The sequence below is a fragment of the Sphaerodactylus townsendi genome, linkage group LG10 (assembly GCF_021028975.2).
Source record: "Sphaerodactylus townsendi isolate TG3544 linkage group LG10, MPM_Stown_v2.3, whole genome shotgun sequence".
NCBI lineage: Eukaryota > Metazoa > Chordata > Lepidosauria > Squamata > Sphaerodactylidae > Sphaerodactylus > Sphaerodactylus townsendi.
This window is the reverse complement of record NC_059434.1, coordinates 38,839,919-38,860,223: the sequence shown is the minus strand read 5'-3', so window position 1 is coordinate 38,860,223 and position 20,305 is coordinate 38,839,919. Positions and strand designations below refer to the sequence as shown.

At 50.0% G+C, this 20,305-nt stretch overlaps 1 protein-coding gene across 4 annotated transcripts in view; it reads left to right on the top strand.

Moving 5' to 3' along the window:
* The window catches only part of PALLD (palladin, cytoskeletal associated protein), a 270,815-nt gene that overhangs the window by 212,208 nt on the left and 38,302 nt on the right, over nt 1-20,305 (top strand). For all 4 annotated transcript variants that reach the window (XM_048509988.1, XM_048509987.1, XM_048509989.1 and 1 more), the window contains one exon: nt 12,068-12,763. In XM_048509988.1, coding sequence (XP_048365945.1) covers nt 12,068-12,763 — 696 coding nt within the window. The remainder of the gene's footprint in view (nt 1-12,067; nt 12,764-20,305) is intronic.

Below are 20,305 nucleotides of genomic sequence, written 5' to 3'. Positions count from 1 at the left end.
GGGGGGGGTGGGGGGGGGGGGGGGTGGGGGGGGGGGGGGGTGGGGGGGGGGGGGGGTGGGGGGGGGGGGGGGTGGGGGGGGGGGGGGGTGGGGGGGGGGGGGGGTGGGGGGGGGGGGGGGTGGGGGGGGGGGGGGGTGGGGGGGGGGGGGGGTGGGGGGGGGGGGGGGTGGGGGGGGGGGGGGGTGGGGGGGGGGGGGGGTGGGGGGGGGGGGGGGTGGGGGGGGGGGGGGGTGGGGGGGGGGGGGGGTGGGGGGGGGGGGGGGTGGGGGGGGGGGGGGGTGGGGGGGGGGGGGGGTGGGGGGGGGGGGGGGTGGGGGGGGGGGGGGGTGGGGGGGGGGGGGGGTGGGGGGGGGGGGGGGTGGGGGGGGGGGGGGGTGGGGGGGGGGGGGGGTGGGGGGGGGGGGGGGTGGGGGGGGGGGGGGGTGGGGGGGGGGGGGGGTGGGGGGGGGGGGGGGTGGGGGGGGGGGGGGGTGGGGGGGGGGGGGGGTGGGGGGGGGGGGGGGTGGGGGGGGGGGGGGGTGGGGGGGGGGGGGGGTGGGGGGGGGGGGGGGTGGGGGGGGGGGGGGGTGGGGGGGGGGGGGGGTGGGGGGGGGGGGGGGTGGGGGGGGGGGGGGGTGGGGGGGGGGGGGGGTGGGGGGGGGGGGGGGTGGGGGGGGGGGGGGGTGGGGGGGGGGGGGGGTGGGGGGGGGGGGGGGTGGGGGGGGGGGGGGGTGGGGGGGGGGGGGGGTGGGGGGGGGGGGGGGTGGGGGGGGGGGGGGGTGGGGGGGGGGGGGGGTGGGGGGGGGGGGGGGTGGGGGGGGGGGGGGGTGGGGGGGGGGGGGGGTGGGGGGGGGGGGGGGTGGGGGGGGGGGGGGGTGGGGGGGGGGGGGGGTGGGGGGGGGGGGGGGTGGGGGGGGGGGGGGGTGGGGGGGGGGGGGGGTGGGGGGGGGGGGGGGTGGGGGGGGGGGGGGGTGGGGGGGGGGGGGGGTGGGGGGGGGGGGGGGTGGGGGGGGGGGGGGGTGGGGGGGGGGGGGGGTGGGGGGGGGGGGGGGTGGGGGGGGGGGGGGGTGGGGGGGGGGGGGGGTGGGGGGGGGGGGGGGTGGGGGGGGGGGGGGGTGGGGGGGGGGGGGGGTGGGGGGGGGGGGGGGTGGGGGGGGGGGGGGGTGGGGGGGGGGGGGGGTGGGGGGGGGGGGGGGTGGGGGGGGGGGGGGGTGGGGGGGGGGGGGGGTGGGGGGGGGGGGGGGTGGGGGGGGGGGGGGGTGGGGGGGGGGGGGGGTGGGGGGGGGGGGGGGTGGGGGGGGGGGGGGGTGGGGGGGGGGGGGGGTGGGGGGGGGGGGGGGTGGGGGGGGGGGGGGGTGGGGGGGGGGGGGGGTGGGGGGGGGGGGGGGTGGGGGGGGGGGGGGGTGGGGGGGGGGGGGGGTGGGGGGGGGGGGGGGTGGGGGGGGGGGGGGGTGGGGGGGGGGGGGGGTGGGGGGGGGGGGGGGTGGGGGGGGGGGGGGGTGGGGGGGGGGGGGGGTGGGGGGGGGGGGGGGTGGGGGGGGGGGGGGGTGGGGGGGGGGGGGGGTGGGGGGGGGGGGGGGTGGGGGGGGGGGGGGGTGGGGGGGGGGGGGGGTGGGGGGGGGGGGGGGTGGGGGGGGGGGGGGGTGGGGGGGGGGGGGGGTGGGGGGGGGGGGGGGTGGGGGGGGGGGGGGGTGGGGGGGGGGGGGGGTGGGGGGGGGGGGGGGTGGGGGGGGGGGGGGGTGGGGGGGGGGGGGGGTGGGGGGGGGGGGGGGTGGGGGGGGGGGGGGGTGGGGGGGGGGGGGGGTGGGGGGGGGGGGGGGTGGGGGGGGGGGGGGGTGGGGGGGGGGGGGGGTGGGGGGGGGGGGGGGTGGGGGGGGGGGGGGGTGGGGGGGGGGGGGGGTGGGGGGGGGGGGGGGTGGGGGGGGGGGGGGGTGGGGGGGGGGGGGGGTGGGGGGGGGGGGGGGTGGGGGGGGGGGGGGGTGGGGGGGGGGGGGGGTGGGGGGGGGGGGGGGTGGGGGGGGGGGGGGGTGGGGGGGGGGGGGGGTGGGGGGGGGGGGGGGTGGGGGGGGGGGGGGGTGGGGGGGGGGGGGGGTGGGGGGGGGGGGGGGTGGGGGGGGGGGGGGGTGGGGGGGGGGGGGGGTGGGGGGGGGGGGGGGTGGGGGGGGGGGGGGGTGGGGGGGGGGGGGGGTGGGGGGGGGGGGGGGTGGGGGGGGGGGGGGGTGGGGGGGGGGGGGGGTGGGGGGGGGGGGGGGTGGGGGGGGGGGGGGGTGGGGGGGGGGGGGGGTGGGGGGGGGGGGGGGTGGGGGGGGGGGGGGGTGGGGGGGGGGGGGGGTGGGGGGGGGGGGGGGTGGGGGGGGGGGGGGGTGGGGGGGGGGGGGGGTGGGGGGGGGGGGGGGTGGGGGGGGGGGGGGGTGGGGGGGGGGGGGGGTGGGGGGGGGGGGGGGTGGGGGGGGGGGGGGGTGGGGGGGGGGGGGGGTGGGGGGGGGGGGGGGTGGGGGGGGGGGGGGGTGGGGGGGGGGGGGGGTGGGGGGGGGGGGGGGTGGGGGGGGGGGGGGGTGGGGGGGGGGGGGGGTGGGGGGGGGGGGGGGTGGGGGGGGGGGGGGGTGGGGGGGGGGGGGGGTGGGGGGGGGGGGGGGTGGGGGGGGGGGGGGGTGGGGGGGGGGGGGGGTGGGGGGGGGGGGGGGTGGGGGGGGGGGGGGGTGGGGGGGGGGGGGGGTGGGGGGGGGGGGGGGTGGGGGGGGGGGGGGGTGGGGGGGGGGGGGGGTGGGGGGGGGGGGGGGTGGGGGGGGGGGGGGGTGGGGGGGGGGGGGGGTGGGGGGGGGGGGGGGTGGGGGGGGGGGGGGGTGGGGGGGGGGGGGGGTGGGGGGGGGGGGGGGTGGGGGGGGGGGGGGGTGGGGGGGGGGGGGGGTGGGGGGGGGGGGGGGTGGGGGGGGGGGGGGGTGGGGGGGGGGGGGGGTGGGGGGGGGGGGGGGTGGGGGGGGGGGGGGGTGGGGGGGGGGGGGGGTGGGGGGGGGGGGGGGTGGGGGGGGGGGGGGGTGGGGGGGGGGGGGGGTGGGGGGGGGGGGGGGTGGGGGGGGGGGGGGGTGGGGGGGGGGGGGGGTGGGGGGGGGGGGGGGTGGGGGGGGGGGGGGGTGGGGGGGGGGGGGGGTGGGGACCAGACAGAGAGGCTCCGACCTTTACAATTCTGCTGACTGTTACATTCCAGTCATTCTAGACCAGCATATGACCACCTTGCAATTTTCAATATCCTGACACCCCTTCTCATATCTGGTTGGAATGTTGCCTCATTACATAATATTTACAAACAAAATAATTACAAACAAAAGTCATTCACATTATTTACACTCATTACATAGTTAGTACATAGTCAGTACACAGAGTTACTTATTTCACTCACTTTGTACAGAGTCCTTGCCAAATTGTACATCTGCTAAACCCAAACCAAACACCAAGTCATTATGTTTTTGTATTGGTAATGGCTTTGTTAAGATGTCGGCTATGTTTGCAGATGATTCACAGTACTGCAACTTAATCATATTTGACTGTATCAGTTGTTTTACATTTTGGAATTTCACAGCTACATGTTTAGTACGACTTTTAAGGTTTTCGTTCTCTGCCATGGCTATACATGTCTGTGAGTCTTCAAAAACTGTTATAGGTTGTTCACATTTCTCACCCAGGTCTTTTAGCAACTGCATAACCCATTGTAGCTCATTGCATGCCTCATTAAGAGCCGCATACTCTGCCTCAGCAGTTGAAGTGGCAACCGTTGTTTGTTTCCGAGATCTCCAACAAATCGGATGGCTGCCATATTGCATATAATAACCACTCACTGACTTACATCCTGAGTCCTCTGCAAATGAGCTGTCCGCATACACCACTAAGTCCTTGTTGTTTTGGTTAGAAAAGTGTAAACCATAGTTAGCAGTTCCCTTCAAGTAACGAATTACTCTTTTTAGCCCCTGCCAGTCTTTCTCAGTAGGTTTTGCAACTGTTCTACTTAATAAACCTACAGCAAAAGCTATGTCTGGTCTTGTCCAGTTAGCAATGTGCAGCAGGCTGCCAATTAAGGAACGATATAGGTCTTGCCTTTCAAATGCTTTGCTGTTATCTTGCTTACAAAAATCAGCCACCATTGGGGTTTGTGCCACTTTGGCATCTTGCAGACCAGCTTTTTGTATGACACCCTCTATCTTTTGTTTTTGTGTCAGAAACACATCCCCTTCTTCAGATTTACTGACTTGAATACCCAGGTATTGCTTTAGATACCCCAAGTCTTTCAGCTTAAAGTGTTTACTCAACTCAGTGTAAAGTTGTTTGATTTGGTTGTCTGTTTTTGCAACCACACAGAGATCATCAACATAAATCATCAAAATGATACATTCATCACCAGTACCTCTGGTATATATACAGGCATCGGCCACACTTTGGTCAAATTTCATTTCACATAATGCTTTGTGTATGCACCTGTTCCAACATCTGGCTGACTGTTTCAGCCCGTACAAAGCTTTGTTGAGCTTATAAACTTTATCAACTTGTTCATGCTCATAACCTGGTGCTTGCTTCATGTATATGGTCTCTTGCAAATCTGCATTTAAATAAGCTGTTTCAAAATCAAAGTGCCTCATTTTAAAGTCTCTTTGCTCAGCCAGAGCAATCACTAATCTCATGGATTCTGCCTTTGCAGTGGGTGCATAAGTCTGATCATAACTGTCAAACTTTGTTTGAGAGAAGCCTTGTGCGACTAATCTTGCTTTATATTTGCAAGTCCCATCGGGCATAGGTTTACGCCTGTATACCCATCTTGCACCTATGATCGGCTTATCAGTAGGTTTATCAACAATGTTAAACACTTTTAAGTTCACCAAGGATTCAAACTCATTGTCCATAGCCTGATTCCATTTTTCCTGTTCCTCAGGTGGACATTTCAACATATCATGGAAACCTTGTGGTTCTGTCCCTAATTGGCACACTCTCACTTCTTGTACCATAAACCTTTTTGGTGGTATGCCTTTATTTGCTCTTTCTGATCTGCGTGGTATAGCTATTTCTCCAGTTTGCTCAGCCCCCTCCTCTCCCTGGCTTCCTTCCTGATCACTATCACTGTTCTGTTGTTGCTTAAGGCTCGGAGCAGATGTGTGACCTTGAACAGGGAGTGGGGGTTGTGTGCTGTCACTAGGTACTGTGTCATGGCTTACTGGTGGTAAGAACACTTCAGAGTTTTGATGCACATGTTCCCAACCTGTATGTTTTTCAAAGTTTGCACTGCGTGAGATAGCAATTCTTCCATGACCCAATGAAAATCTATAGCCTTTGGTATTCTGCGCATATCCTACAAAACGCAGTCTCTGCCATTTCTTTTGTCCTTTTTTCCGTTGCTGTCTGGGAATGAGGACGTTAGCAAAACTCCCAAATATTCTAAGGTGTTTCAGGGAAGGCCTTTTGCAAAACATTCTGAAAAATGGTGTTTCATTGATACTTGAACTCCACAACCTGTTTATTACATGTGTGGCAGCTAAGACAGCCTCTCCCCAGAAATGGAATGGAACCTTGGCATCATTTATCATGCAATCCCGCATTGTTTGAAGAATGCCTAGTCTCCTCTCAGCCACGCCATTTTCAGCCGGGCTGAACGGATTTGTTCTCCTGTGGCTAATACCTTTCTGTGTCAGCCATGTTTGGAATTTGTTCCCCATGAACTCACCGCCTCTGTCAGATTGCAGGCAAGCCACCTTGTGAGGGAACCTCCGTTCAATCATTGAGACCCATTCCTTAAACCTTGTAAAGGCTTCATCCTTAGATTTCAACAGCAAGCAGTAAGAATATCTGCTATAATCATCAATCAGCAGAAATATATATCGTGCACCCCCTTCGCTTGATTGGAAAGGACCAGCTAAGTCTGCATGGACTAGTTCAAATGGTCTTTCCATTTGTCTGTAGCTCTTTTTGGGGATTGGATAGGATTTCACCTTAACCCCACTACAGACTGAACAGTCTAGGAATGCTTTGCAAGGCTTTACACTCAAATCACATACTTTTGCCAACTGCTTGATGGTGGCAAAACTTGCATGTCCTAGGACTCTGTGAAGATAGTGCACACAATCATCATGCATAGTAGGCTTATTAGCTAGACTTGAAACATTCATTACATTTTCATTTTGCCCTTTATCAGTCATAACATACATTTTGTCACAGAGTGTACCTTTTGCACACTCTATGTCATTCTGCCATACTGTACAACCCTGTCTATCAAATATAGTTTTGTACCCTTGTTCAGCTAAACTTGGGACGCTCAACAAACAAAAATCCAGTCCAGGAACACACAACACATTTTGCAACTTTTTACCTAGGCATGGTATGTAGGCAGTTCCTTGCAGCGTAACAGCAGCTGGTGATCCATCGGCCAAGCTGACATGCTTCACACTTGCCTTGGACTCCTCAGTCAATAGGTGATGAGCATTTACGACATGCTCTGAGCAGGCAGAGTCCAAGAGCCAGATGGGTTGGTTTCTCTGGACATCAGTTCTCAGCAATGCCGTCAAGTAGTGCTCCTTCTTTCCTCTTCCCCGTTGTCCTTTAGCTGGCCCCTTCTTCTCCCCCTTCTGTGGGCATTCTCGGAGAAGATGATTAGTAGAGCCACAACGGAAACAACGCCGAACTGCATATGACCTTGGACAGTTCAGGGAAAGCTGGGTTTCACTTTTGCCTCTGGAAACAGCAGGCTTCTCTCTGGCTGTGGCTTCAAGGCAAAACTCTCTTTGTTTCTGGAGCTCCAGAAGCCGTGCAGTCACATAGTCTAGAGTCAAATCATCTTCCTTTATGCTCTGCATACTATAGACAAAATTGTCCCAGCTGTCATCTAGGGAAGATAGTACAATATAGGCCCTATGCTGTTCAGTGAAAGTCATGCCTCTGTCTTCCAGCTCGACGAATAGTGCACGCAGCTGTTGGACATGGTTGGCCACATTTTCACCTCCTTTCAGCTTCAAATTGTATAAACGTCTGGTCAAGATTACCTTGGAACCAGCAGTCTGCGTCTGGTACAGGTCCTTCAACACCTTCCAGCAGTCAGAAGCCTTCTCAGCAGCCCGTAGATAGATGAGCTGGGAGTTTTCCACAGCCAACATTATGGACGCCTTGGCTCTAGCATCTGCCCTCTGCTCTGCTGCTGTGCCTGGGTTCGGTGGGGTCTCGACTACAGCCCATAAATCTTCACGTATGAGAAAGCTCTGCATTTTCACACTCCATGCTGAGTAGTTCCCTGCAGTCAGCCGTTCAAAAGGCAAACTGCACATGGTGGATGTCATCGTGTCACACTGCCTCGACACTCTCTAGCTTCAGTGGTTAGGATACTGGGCCCATAACCAAATTGTTGGCCTAGTGCACAGCGGAAGGACTAGGTGCCAACTCACCCTTGCTAGAACAGGAGGTAACTGCTTGCAGTATAAGAAAAAGAAACACTCAGACAGTAGATTTAGTTCCAACAGGAATACTTTATCTCTTGTTTCTCAAAGGAACAAAAATAACAATAACTATCCACTCTCTACTCTGACAACAATCTGAGCCCGAACCTGAAGGTGAAGGAGAGGTACTGAATTGGGTATGCAGTCTTCTTATATAGTTTTGTCCAGCAAATCATTAGCTAGATGATCTAATCATCCTGGCCTGTGACCTTTTCACTTCTGCTGACTGTTACATGCCAATCACTGCAGACCCAGACAGAGAGGCTCCGACCTTTACAATTCTGCTGACTGTTACATGCCAATCACTGCAGACCCAGACAGAGAGGCTCCGACCTTTACAATTCTGCTGACTGTTACATTCCAGTCATTCTAGACCAGCATATGACCACCTTGCAATTTTCAATATCCTGACAAAAATGTTGTTGGTTTTTGTTCGTTGTAAGAATGGGAGTTTATTTTGCTGACAATAAAAGGCAAGCTACTGTATTACTACCAAATTTACACATATTCTAGTCCACAGCTGACAAGACCATATAACATACGATGCTTCACTTATAGGACAGTCTTTAAGCCAAGATTTTATAGCTTTCAACTTCACTGTATGATAAATGTTGTATATGCATATTGTTATAAATATTTATATGTAAGATACACAGGAAAAGGTGTGAGGCCGAACTAAAAAAAAAAACACAGCAGCATCTGGCAGATTGAGTCAAATTTTGGATTTTCCAGTTGCAATAGACAGCATATAAACAAGATGAATCTTCCAGTAAAGACCACACAAGGATGAAGCTGATCTTTGCTTTAATAAGGGCTTTATTTAAGGAGGTAGTGTTGCCACAACAGAGTAGCTAATATAATCCCTGTACTAATAGCTCCTTTGGTGTGGTGGATCCTGTATTTGATCTATCAGCCCCAACTAGTCTTTGAGGAGTCCGACCTAGCTATAGTTACATTTGCTCTAGTGGCTTCCAGATTAGATTACTGTAAAACACTTGGCACAGAACTGTTCTAAAAAAGTTCTAAAGAACTCAACTTGGTCAAAAAGGAGCAGCTCCATTTTTGATGGGAGTTAACTTGTTTGAGCATATGATCCCTGTGGTACTACATCTGTTTTGGTTTCTAGTTTGTTTCTGAGCCCAGTTCAAAGTTCTGGTTGTTAATTTTTGTAAGCTTCCTCAAGCAGCTCTGGTAGCGCTTAATTGATTTGAAATTGGCTGCTGCTGTCAACTTTAGTAACCTCAAAGGTTTGAGACTAGGATGTTGGATGGTCTACCTTTTCCATCATGATCCTACCCATCAGTATTACATTTAAATTGGGGGTGGAGTTGACTCTCCTGGTGGCATAAAGGCCATTTACGCCAATAAAGAAACACTTATGCTGAAACTTTGGAAGGCTACAGAGCCAGTCTCATGATGCCCTTTCGCGCACCATGCAGCTGGGATATCAGAGCTCCTCTTTATCACGAGCATATGCTGCGTTAAAGGGGGAATTCCTGGAAGTGGAGCTGGCTTTAGTTGGCTTCCTGGTCAGGAATGTATTCATTTGCTGGCACACACTGATACCAACAAAATCAGTGGTTCAGCCCATGGTGCTGCATAGGCCACTTGCACAGGGAGAAGGGCAGCATTACTTTTGGCTTGCTGGCCACTGCACAAGCACCTTGGGAGGAAGCCACACTGCAACCACCATCCCGCTCAGGACTGCACTGTTATCTATTACTTCATCTATATCCCACCTTTCTCTCCAATGGGGACCCAAAGTGCTTTGAATCCTTTTCCTTTTCTCCATTTATTCTCCCAACACCACTGTGAGGTAGGTTAGGCTGAGACTGTGTAACTGGCCCAAATCACACAGTGAGTCTCATGAGCCTCTCAGAGCCTAGTAGTTAAGAGGTTATGTGAAGAGCTCAGGTGAAACATTACATCCTTAGCAACTCTTAACACGGCTGCTTTGGGTAAAATGTGCCCATTTGGGCTTTCGAAACGCTGCCATTAGAGTAAAACCAGAGTTTGGGTGCCAATATATGGGAGACTAAACTGAACCAGGAAGCCCTAAATTTATATCTCACTTCTACATTAAGCAAGCTAATTAGCTGGATCCAGCCAGCTTTATGCACAATTTTGTCCAATACCCTTCCTTATGACACCCCACTCCCACTGGGCTTTTGTCCATTACAGATCCGCTGATACTGAATTTTTGGTGAGGCGCTATCCGCTTTTTTACCTGAGTGGAAAATCTGCGTTTGGATCGCCAACCTGGTTGGATGTATACCTTAATATGCATACCAGTCAGGCTCAACATCTACCAAATTCTATGGCAGGATAGAGATTCGGGAAGGGCTTGTTTGATGCTGGCTTTCGGTGGCCAGGGTCCAGCTTCAAGACTGCAGTTAAAGCTCGACCCAAGCCTCACTGAAGCCAGGATTGAACTGGGTCTCTGAGGTCACCTGCTCCAGCTTTGGCTCCGCCCTCAGGCTCCATCTGACCCACATAGAAACTTGGCCAGCAGAATCATGTTCCCCAAATCTAGCTTCTCTTCCCATGGCCCAAGCCCGTCCCCCACAATACACACACAGCTTTGGGACGTGGGAGTGGGGGAGAGCAGCTGGGCTCAGGGGATACGTATATGAACATACACATTCCCTGAAGTAAATTTTCTTGAAGTTCCAGACTGGCCAAGAAGTAAATGGCAATCTGCCTGTTTCCCTTCAGCCTAACAGCAAACCCTGATGACCAAAGGATATTGTCCCTGTGCACTAGAGATTCTGTAACATCATGAAGGTAGCCTGCATGCATAGCCATCATTCTCTGATAGTTTTGGGATTTTTGAAAGATAACTTAAAAAACATTGTAGTATTTCTTCATGGTACCCTGCGTGGCTCCATTTAGAGACCTGACATGCAAACTTGAGAAATCCAGGATAAAAATTGTGGGTAGTGAAAGCAGCAACAATAATAAAACACAATCATCTTAAGGTTTTTTGTTCCACAGCTCCATTTATGGACTAGGTGATGCGATAACCTATCTTCCCTTCCTACGTAGGATCTGCTATGAGACGTCCGTGAGGATTCCAGATTTTAAGATGCTGTCAAACTAGTATGTAGTAGGGAGATATCTTGATATATGTGTTCAGTCTTAGAAGGAAAAGAGAGATCAACTTTAATCCTTGCTTAGGGAAACAGCCTTCAATAAATCACTGAAAGTTGCCTGAATAGAACTAGATGCCTCCAAATTAAAATATGGATAAGTGTATTCCTTGAAAAAAACCAACGATGCAGTACTATACAGAACCATAACTATTGTGTATGAAAATAGCATAGCATCATCCGTTGCCAAACACTTTTCTAAATTGTGTTCTCTATTTGCCAATCCCATCTCTGTGGCATTTTTTCAGACATTTGATAATTTGATACAGATCAGTAAGAAATGATCCTGTATAACTTAAAAGGAGTTACTTTGTGTGTGAATGTTTTGTCATGTTTTCTTTTTCTTTTACAAGGTTTTATTTACCTTCTGGCATTACATAGAATTTACAAGGTTAAACCCATGCCAAAACATTATCATCCCAAGAAAATCCAGAACATGTTTTCCTGGAACTTTGGATGATAAAAGAGGAAATTACTGTGTTTGATCTTCTAGAGCATAGGTGTTCATATTTAATAGTTTTGCATTTACTTTATTCTTAACAGTGCTCTATATTTTTGTTGTTTATGTGTTTGCATAAAAGATGTTATTCTCACATAGATTAAGATCCTCCAAGGATGTACTATTCCCAGTCTCTACCCATGGTTACAAGATAGGCAGGGCTATGCAAGAGTGTGATCCATTCCCAAACATATATTAGGCACAAATTCTTCCTGATTTCCTTCACTACAGGTATTACCCAGTTCCTGTTTCAACTCAAGTTTATTATATGTTTGTTGGTTGGTTGGTTTTGAATGTCGTTCTCCTCACAGACTCAGAGCAGCTTCCAACATATTATAAACAATAAAAACAAAAAATTAAATTACCACTTCTGTTAGTATCTCAGATGGTGGCTAGTCTAGTCACCTTAAATATACCAATATCCTGAACCATAAAATATCTAGTAAGAATGGAATGCCCTTCTCCCCTTAAACAAAGGAACTCAGGCTTGCATAAACTGCTTCCCTTTGTTTTTACAATAGCACTGTGAGGCTAACTTGAGAAAGAATTAAGGGGCCCAAGGATATTCAATGAGCTTCACAGTTGACTACAGAATAAACCCTGGGCTGCCCTAGTCCTGATCTATCTGCAACACTACACTGACTATTTCTGACTTTAAACCTCTCCAATTTGAAACTAGTTTTACACCCTGGTTTCAAACACTGGTTATCATAGGAACCCTGGTTCAGTTGATGGTTAGGACCATATAAGGAAGGGCAGGGAGAATGTATACACAAGAGAGAAGGAGCCAGAGGGGAAAGACGTGTATGATCCTATATCTTGTTCCCAAACAGTTAACCCTGAGTAGAGGTAGGAATGATGTGCCTGCAGACAGCCAAGTACGTATTTTTTCTGTATTTGCTACCTTCCCCAGAAGAAAAAAGAGAGAAAAAAATAGCTTTCTTCTAAACTAGATTTCTGTGTTTTTTATATATAGGGACCCTTTAAGACTTCAGCAGCTGCAGAACCAAATCCGCCTGGAAAAAGAAGCCAGTCAGTGTTCTCATCCGCAGCAAGTTGGTGTCTACCAGAGCCTGCCCTCATCGCCATCTTTCCCCCCTCCACCTTCATTCCAAGAACTTGAATCCAGCCACTCCATTGTTCCTCCTGTGCAAATGAGCGTTCTCAACTCTCATTCTGCTCCCACCATGCAGTCCTCCAGCTCCTTCAACTATGCCCGTCCCAAGCAGTTCATTGCTGCCCAGAACATCAGTCCTGCTTCAAGCTACATGACTCCTTCATCTGGATCTTCCACCTCCAGCCTCCCGTCCCCGATGTCTCCAACCACTTCTCAGAAACAGTTTGGCAGAACATCCATCCCCCCTTTCTCTCAGCCTTTTGCTCCTGAAGGGGAATACAACTGGTCTCCTTCTTCCCCTTCACCACCCCCACCCCCTCCCCCTGTTTTTAGTCCAACATCCACCTTTTCGGTGGCTGATTCCTTTCCGCTGCCTCCACCTCCTCCGCCTCCTCTCCCAACCTCTGTTCCATCACCCTCCCGCAGTCTTTCTCCCACATCTAGATTTTCCAACTCCAGCCAATCCCCAGCAGCCTTCCTTAGTTCCATGCTACCATCTCAGCCGCCTCCTGTTGCTGTCAATGCACTGGGACTTCCGAAAGGCGTCACACCTCCGTAAGTAGAAACATTTGTACATCTCAAACTGTAATGCGTCGCTTCTTTTCACATCTAGTACTGTTGATTTTGAGACACATTAGGCTAAGTTAGGGATAATGTGAGAGATCCATAATTAGAATTTCTCACACACACACCCCAAGCTAACTAGCAGCTGTACTTTGAAAACTCAGGAAAAGGTTGATGGTAGAAGTAGTATTTTAGCATTTCCTCCTGTGTCTGTTCAGTGACTTAAATCATTGCTTTCAAGTTGCAGGTAGTTCCACAGGAAGAAAAAAGAAAGTTCAAGTGGCCAGGTAGAGTGGTTAACGAACTTTTTAAAAGAAAGATCCTAATTATGGATCACTTGGGCTGTGTCTGGGATGATTTCTAGTATTCTTTGATATGAGATCTAAAAACACATCTGCATGGCAGTTATTTCAGGGATCAGAACACATCTGTGCATCAAGGTATATTGCAGGACTTTCTTTCCTGATGTTTCTGGACATGGCCCTTGTTTTGCATTGTTTATGGCAGCTTCATATTGTGGGTATAGGAAGAAAGGTACTGCATTGTCTAGGAATGCTTAATGAATATCCAGCAGAGCTCTAAGTAGCAGTGGTTACCAAACTTTTCCCACTTGCATACCCTTTGGCAACCCATTTCCTTAAAATGGGCCTCCACATTAGCAAACCCATTATGTAATTTTTTCATGTACCCCCAAACACGGTGGTGTGTACCCCTGGGGGACACATACCCCAGGTTGGGGACCACTGCTTTACAGTGCTCAACGAGGGTTATAGATATCTTCAATTGTAGCTAAATGGTTGATGGTTAGATGCCAGTCAGAAATGTTTGTGTTTTGGTTATGAACCATATGTACTTCACAAGTATATAGGACTTGACTTTGGACACAGTGTTTAGCATCTGAGCACCTATTTCTATAAAGAAAAAGTGTGGGCAATGGCTTCTGGGATTTCATAAGATGGTGATACAAGCTGGGCAGAAGCTGTTTATTCTTTTCATCCTCATAATTGGTTATTTGCTATATAGAGTGAGGGACTTAAACGACAGAAGTATCTATATAACCCCAAATATTAATCCCCATTATGATTTGTTTAGGGTTGTTGTCCTTCTATCTTGCTTTCTGCAACTGTAAAATGGAATAATAAGGAACTCTTCTCACAAGTTTACTGTGTTTGTAAATAAGACTCTGAAAGTAGAACACTCTGCATTTAATGTGTATTTAATGTGCTATATTAATAATGACAATATTTCAGATACAGATGACAGAAAAATCCCTAGTATACCCTATTGAGAATGTGTCAGCAGAGGAAACAATGCTGGAGATCTAAATGCACAAAAAGGAACTAATCAGTATATAATTCTTTACTCAGCAAGGATGAAATATTATTTTGGAACATGCTAGAAAGTCAGCAATACTTCAGCTGACCTTTCCATTGGCAGTAGATTCTCATTCCACTTTTACAGAACAAAGAATGTTTAGAAAATGAGAATATCTTGTATCCATAGCTTATTTACAGCCTTAGTTAACATTTTCAAGCATGCTGACAGGTGATGTTCTTCAGGTCTGCTGGGTTTGCTTATTTGTTCCAGGGCCTCTATTGGTTATAGTACAAAGAAAGGCTGCAAATTAACAGAGCAGGGCTGTAGTCAGGTGCAGCCTTAAGCAATTCCAATATCCTTTGGAACACTGTGAAACTTGGCCGTCAGAGAACTGGGGAGAAAGCCTAGATGCCTCCAGTTATTCCTGGAGCCATTATAGCTTTGGTTCTTTTTTTTTCCTTTAGGGTTGCTTTGTCTGATATGGTCCCTGACCAAAGGCTGCCTAGAAGTCTTTGCTTGACCACATCTCCTTGCTAAAACCCTGATCACAAGTTAATGGTGAATGCACATGCAATCCCTTGATTTTTCTTTATCTGTGCATTGAGTGGAATGTATAGCTGAGCATGTGATTGAGACTCCACATTTAATTTAATTTCATTCATTCATTCATTCATTCATTCATTCATTCATTCATTCATTTATATTTTAGATTTCTATCCTGCCCTATCCCCATAGGGCTCAGGGCGGGTTACAGCATTGTTCAGGCTCTGGTCCTCAGTTTCTTTCGTAAAGTGAATTCACTTTGACTTCTTATAGATATATGCATATACTTGCAAGATGTCCGTGCATTTCCAGTAATATGTAAATAAGCTTCTGATTCTCATTGCACTTGTTCCCCAGTTGGATAGGCTCCTCTACATGATATAGTTCTCCAGGCCAGCAAATGTATATTGCCATTCCTCACATTTTCACCCTTTCTTTTTGCCATTGATCCTCACTGTAGTGAGTAATTGCCATAATGTTGTAAAACTGAGTCAAATGGTTAGCAGGCTTTCTCCAGTTATTAAATTGTTATTAAACTGGAGTTGGCTTATTTACCATGTTCTCTATGATTAATAGAAAAGATTGATTAACATAAAGTTCATAAATGCCTAGCTATTCAAGGGGTTTTGTAGGCAACCAAATCTTCTCTTCTGCCATCATCAAATGAAAGTTTTGTTAAGCAGCAACTGGCATTTCTCATAAATGCTGGTTAGTAAAGCTTTTATTGTACTATGAAAGTTGTTACATCAGGGTAGATCTGCGGTCCTGTCTTTGCCAATAGTCAGAATAGGATATTTCATAGGAAGTGCAGGAAGTTTTCTCCAGGAAGGATTATGCTGCCACTTGAAATCACACTGTGGGACACCATATTCCAGTTTGGACCCTGGTCACCTGTTCCTTTCAGTCTTCATCATCACAGTCAACTTTTCCAAGACAACACCTTCCAACTCATCATGTTGTTTAGTAAAGGCCCCCCTGAGCTACCTTATCCATTCTTCTGAAATGACTGTTTTCTTTGGCTCAAAGTCTAGAGTATTAATAGCTAACATGCTCTTAACAGTTGTGGTGAAAGTTAAGGAAGCAATTGTTGCAAATGTCCTATGCATGTACAAGAATGGAATCCATACTTAACTGAGGCCAAAGAAGACATCTTGATTTCCCATGGAATCAACGTTCCATAGGGCTTTCAGTCAAAGCTCAATAACATTTATTCCTAAACAGGTGGCATGAGAACATGAGCAATAAATATCACATAGAAGGAAATTCATCTTTGTAAAGTAGAGGCCTCTGTAGGCTGTGGATTTGGCAGCATTTCCAGAACTATCATTGTTCAAATGAACCTTTTCCAATTGGATAGTTTTAAGATACTAGTTTGCTAGTGTATAGCTTTATCCTTTCCAAAATCTTACAAAAATCTGACAAAAATGTAGGTGTCTTATTGCATAAAGAAAACATTAGAAAGAGCAACTCTGGTGCCTAGTAATCATCAGTTCAGCATTAAGCATTGGGCTGAAACAACTCGCAAAAGTTTGGAAGTGTAAGAGGAACTGGATAGAGAGGGCAATACCACTTATTAGACTGTGGCAAGCTGTACTGATATTGGAGGCATTCAGGCCTCTCCTTCCACCAAGCTGCTCAAGCAAACTAGCCCAAGTTCACTCAAACCTCTTCCACACATGCAGAATAGTGCACTTTCTATCCACTTTCACTTGTTTGCAAGTGAATTTTGCTATTTTGCACAGTAAAATCCAGCTGCGAAGTGCACTGAAAGTTGCTTGAAAGTGCATTATTCAGCCTGAGTAGAAGGGACCCAAGTTAAATCTTGCATAACTGCTCTCAAATTTTCTAGTGAAAAAAAGCTCTGAGTAAAGGGACCAGTGAGGGTCCATGCCAATGCTCAGCTGGTTTTTGGGATATTGCTCCCCCCCTTTTTTTTAAGACTCCCACCTTTTCAGGCTTTCTGCCACTGCCAGTGCTTTTTTAGCCATTGCCATTTTTAATTACTGTTTACCAGCAGTGGTTGTAATTCATCTCCTGATTCCTTCCAATTACTTATGTCTCAGTATTTGGACAGTGTAGAGAATTTTCCCCCTGGCATTGAAAAGCAAAATGTAAATTATTCTCAAGGTAGAATTTTGCCAGAACTGTAACTTTATAATTGGTGGCAGGGGAGTGGGGGGGGGGTCCCTTTGGAATTGACAGCATGCATTTCTGTGAAAGTAGACCTCTGATTATATACACATTAATGGGGAACATGAACCATGTAGTAGAAACAGGAACTAGTTCTGTTTATTCCTCTCTGTTTATGAAAGTCCAGTTTTCACTTGTCTTGGAAGGGCAGTCCAGATTTTCCATTTGTTTATGTTAATGAAATTGCCTGGGTATGCCTGAAAGCACAGCTGGCTCATGGGGAGACATTGAAAATATACAGTATATAACCACTAGAAAGAGAGCATAGCATTAGTCATCCATGCATGGCCAGACTGGAATCCCTTTTGAAAGACAGGAAAAAAATTCATTTGCAGCTTATGTGTATGTTAGCTTGAAAGGAACAGACTTCAGAAGGATTTGCTGAGACTTGGTTGTCCACATTTTTGGTAGTATTAGAACAGTCACTAGCACCCTGGTATGTATAGAATTGTTAATAATAATGGCCTTCAATTGGAATAGCATGTGCCAAATTCAGTAAATACCTTTGAAACTTGAGAGGAAATGTTGCCTTGGAATGAACATTGTTTACATTTTCCACAATTACCATAAGATATATTTTCTCTTTATTGCTGATGTTAAATTTAATAGCTGTTTCCACGTTCTTCAAAGCAGTAAATCACTCTGAAAGATCTATGGGAATTGAGAGGATTAAGGAATGCTGCAGGGGAAACAGTGTCAAAGTTTTTGCCTTTCTTTGAGTTAAAGCAGCCAGCTGTCTCTTTCAAATGTGCTTTTAATTTTTTTTGTCATTTTGGTTTACTAATTACTGAAAGTTCACATGTTCAAGGACTTTTGGATTCATTTTCCCTCATTTTTGATAGTTGTGAGTAATCTCAATGGAGGATCCTATATCTCTGTATGATTACAACAAGTGTGTTGTGTCGTAAAGGGCATCATGCATTTAAGTGGAACAATATGGTAGTCTGCTGTGGAAAACATTTTTGTTATAACTGTGTATGTGCACAAGAAGTTACAGCTAATGGTTATGATGCAGCTCACTGTGCATTATGACAGTGTGCCCTACACACCCTCATAGAAACCAGCCATAATGGACATTACATGAGGACCTCATGATAGCTTATTGTGTGAGAGAGAGTGTGTGTTGTGAGTGGCACAAAACTTCCTGCTTTCAGTAAACGCAACTGGGGCATCTACAGGCCCATTTCCTTGAAATGTTCTTAATCAACTGGTAACAAGAGGGAAACATTCCATTTTTGATTAGTCAACCCCACAGCAGGCAGACATTTAGAGAGGCAAACATCTGCACTGCAAGAGAGAAGCACTACAGGAAGCTAAGTTCTTTCTTTAACTTTGTCTATCCTAGGCGGATTCCACACAGGCTGTATGCAGTGGCATGGGCCTGGAAAAAATGTCATTCGGGGGGAGGACTTCGCACCGCTGCCACTGCTGGAGCGCAGCTGCAGCGGCGTATTCCCCCCACAATGGCACTTTTCTGACTTGCTAGTTTAGCGAGTCTTTTGAAAAATGCCAGCATTTATCCAGTGCCGAGTGAATGGCACCAGGTGGAAGGCGACGTTTTTCCCCGCGCTGCTGTAGTTACCCTCTTACCTCTTCTCGGATGCCATCTCTCTGCAGAGGCCTGGCCTCAGACCCTGACAGCAGCTGAGAGAAGGTAAGAGGGAAACTACAGCAGCGGGTCCCGTGCAAAGGCCAACCTGCGGGCCACTGTAGCACCAGGGCTGTTCTCAGGACAGTGTGCAAATGGCCCAGGAGGTGCATGGGTATCAAGTATGCCGGTGCACTGCAGCTTGTGAAGCCCATGCGGAATCCACCTTAGTGATACTTGCTATAGATACAGATACCTTCACTGTCATACAGATACTTGCTAAGTATTCTGCAAGGAAATCCATATGAAGGTCAAAAGACTACCTCTTGAGACCTATTTGAATTGTTCTAAAATTACTATTGCTTGATATGACTGATGTAGACCAGTGATACTCATTCAGTTGCTCAAGATCCACATGTGGTTCATGTTCTCCAATGTGGCATCTGTCCCTTGTTTCAGGAAAGTAGGCAAGACTCTTGCCCAGAAGGGCTTGTAATTGGCAGGTGTTCCCATCATGAAACAGCCACTGCCTGAGGAATAGGTAAATTTACATCCTTCCCTGAGGTGCAGGCCTCAAGTCAGGGTTGGAAGTAAATGTGACTCGTTCAGTTGATGGCAACTCCAAATGCAGCTCTCTATGACTTGCAGAGTGAACATGACTACATGTAAGTAGTTCCCCCATGCTTGAATTGCCCCTGTGTGTGATGAATCCCTAGACTCATCATGTGTTTTATCAGTAGGCAGATGAGCCAACATATTCTTGAAAACTTTCAAAATTGCTTATTCTTCTACCATTTTGTAGCCAAATGTTCAGGTACTGAACAACAAAAGAAGGACTTATTAAATAAATTAGTTCCTGTTAGTGGCAGGAACCTTTCTTTTGAACTGTCCTGAACTTTTAGGTTTGCCATGTGTCAGGAATTACAACTGATCTCCTGACTGCAAAGTAGGCTTGGTGATTCAAGTATCCCAAATAAGCGAAAATGGCCAAATGGCAGCCTATTCAGGCATATTTGGGCCGCATTTGGCCCGAATACAATATGCCTTAATACGAGCCAATCTGAATACGAAGTATTCAGCTTAGCTTATATGGACATTTGGGATTCGGCGTCATTCGAGGATCATGTAAATGATCATCGCATGTAGCTGTTTCCCAGGGGAAGGGAGGGTGGACTCTTCAGTTTGCTGTTTTCTGCCTGTAAGCATTGTTTCAAGGGATTTCACTCCCTTGAAACAATGCTTACAGACAGAAAACAGTGAACTGAAGAGTCCACCCCCCCCCCCGAATTTTAAAGAAAGGAAGGAAAAAACTTAAAAATCCACACACACCCCATAGAATCTTCCCCAATAATTACCTTGGGGTGCCTGTCTGGGGTGCATTTTAAAGCTAACAGCTTTACCTCCCCAAATTTGGTGAATGATACCACCCAAATTTGGTGAAGTTTGGTTCAGGGGGTCCAATTTTATGGACCCTCAAAGAAGTAGCCCCCATCTCCTGTAAGCTCCCATTGAAAACAATGGGGTATGGAGTACCCCCTTTGGAGACTCATAAAATTGCACCAGGACATTGGTGCCTACAGGGGGTGATGTTTTTAGACATATCAGCACCAGAATTTCAGCATATCATCAGGAGACTGTCCTTATGCTACTCCCCAAGTTTGGTGAGGTTTGGTTCAAGGAGTCCAAAGTTATGGACTCCCAAAGGGGGTGCCCCATCCCCCATTGTTTCCCATGGGAGGCTAATGGGGAACAGGGGCTACAGTTTTTGAGGAGTCCATAGCACTTTGGCCACCTACCGAACCAAACTGGCTTCCTAACCTGAGGGGTATTATCATGGCAGTACGTCCTGATGGGGCTCTCCCCAGAAGTTTTGAGACTGTACCTTGGCCCCAAGA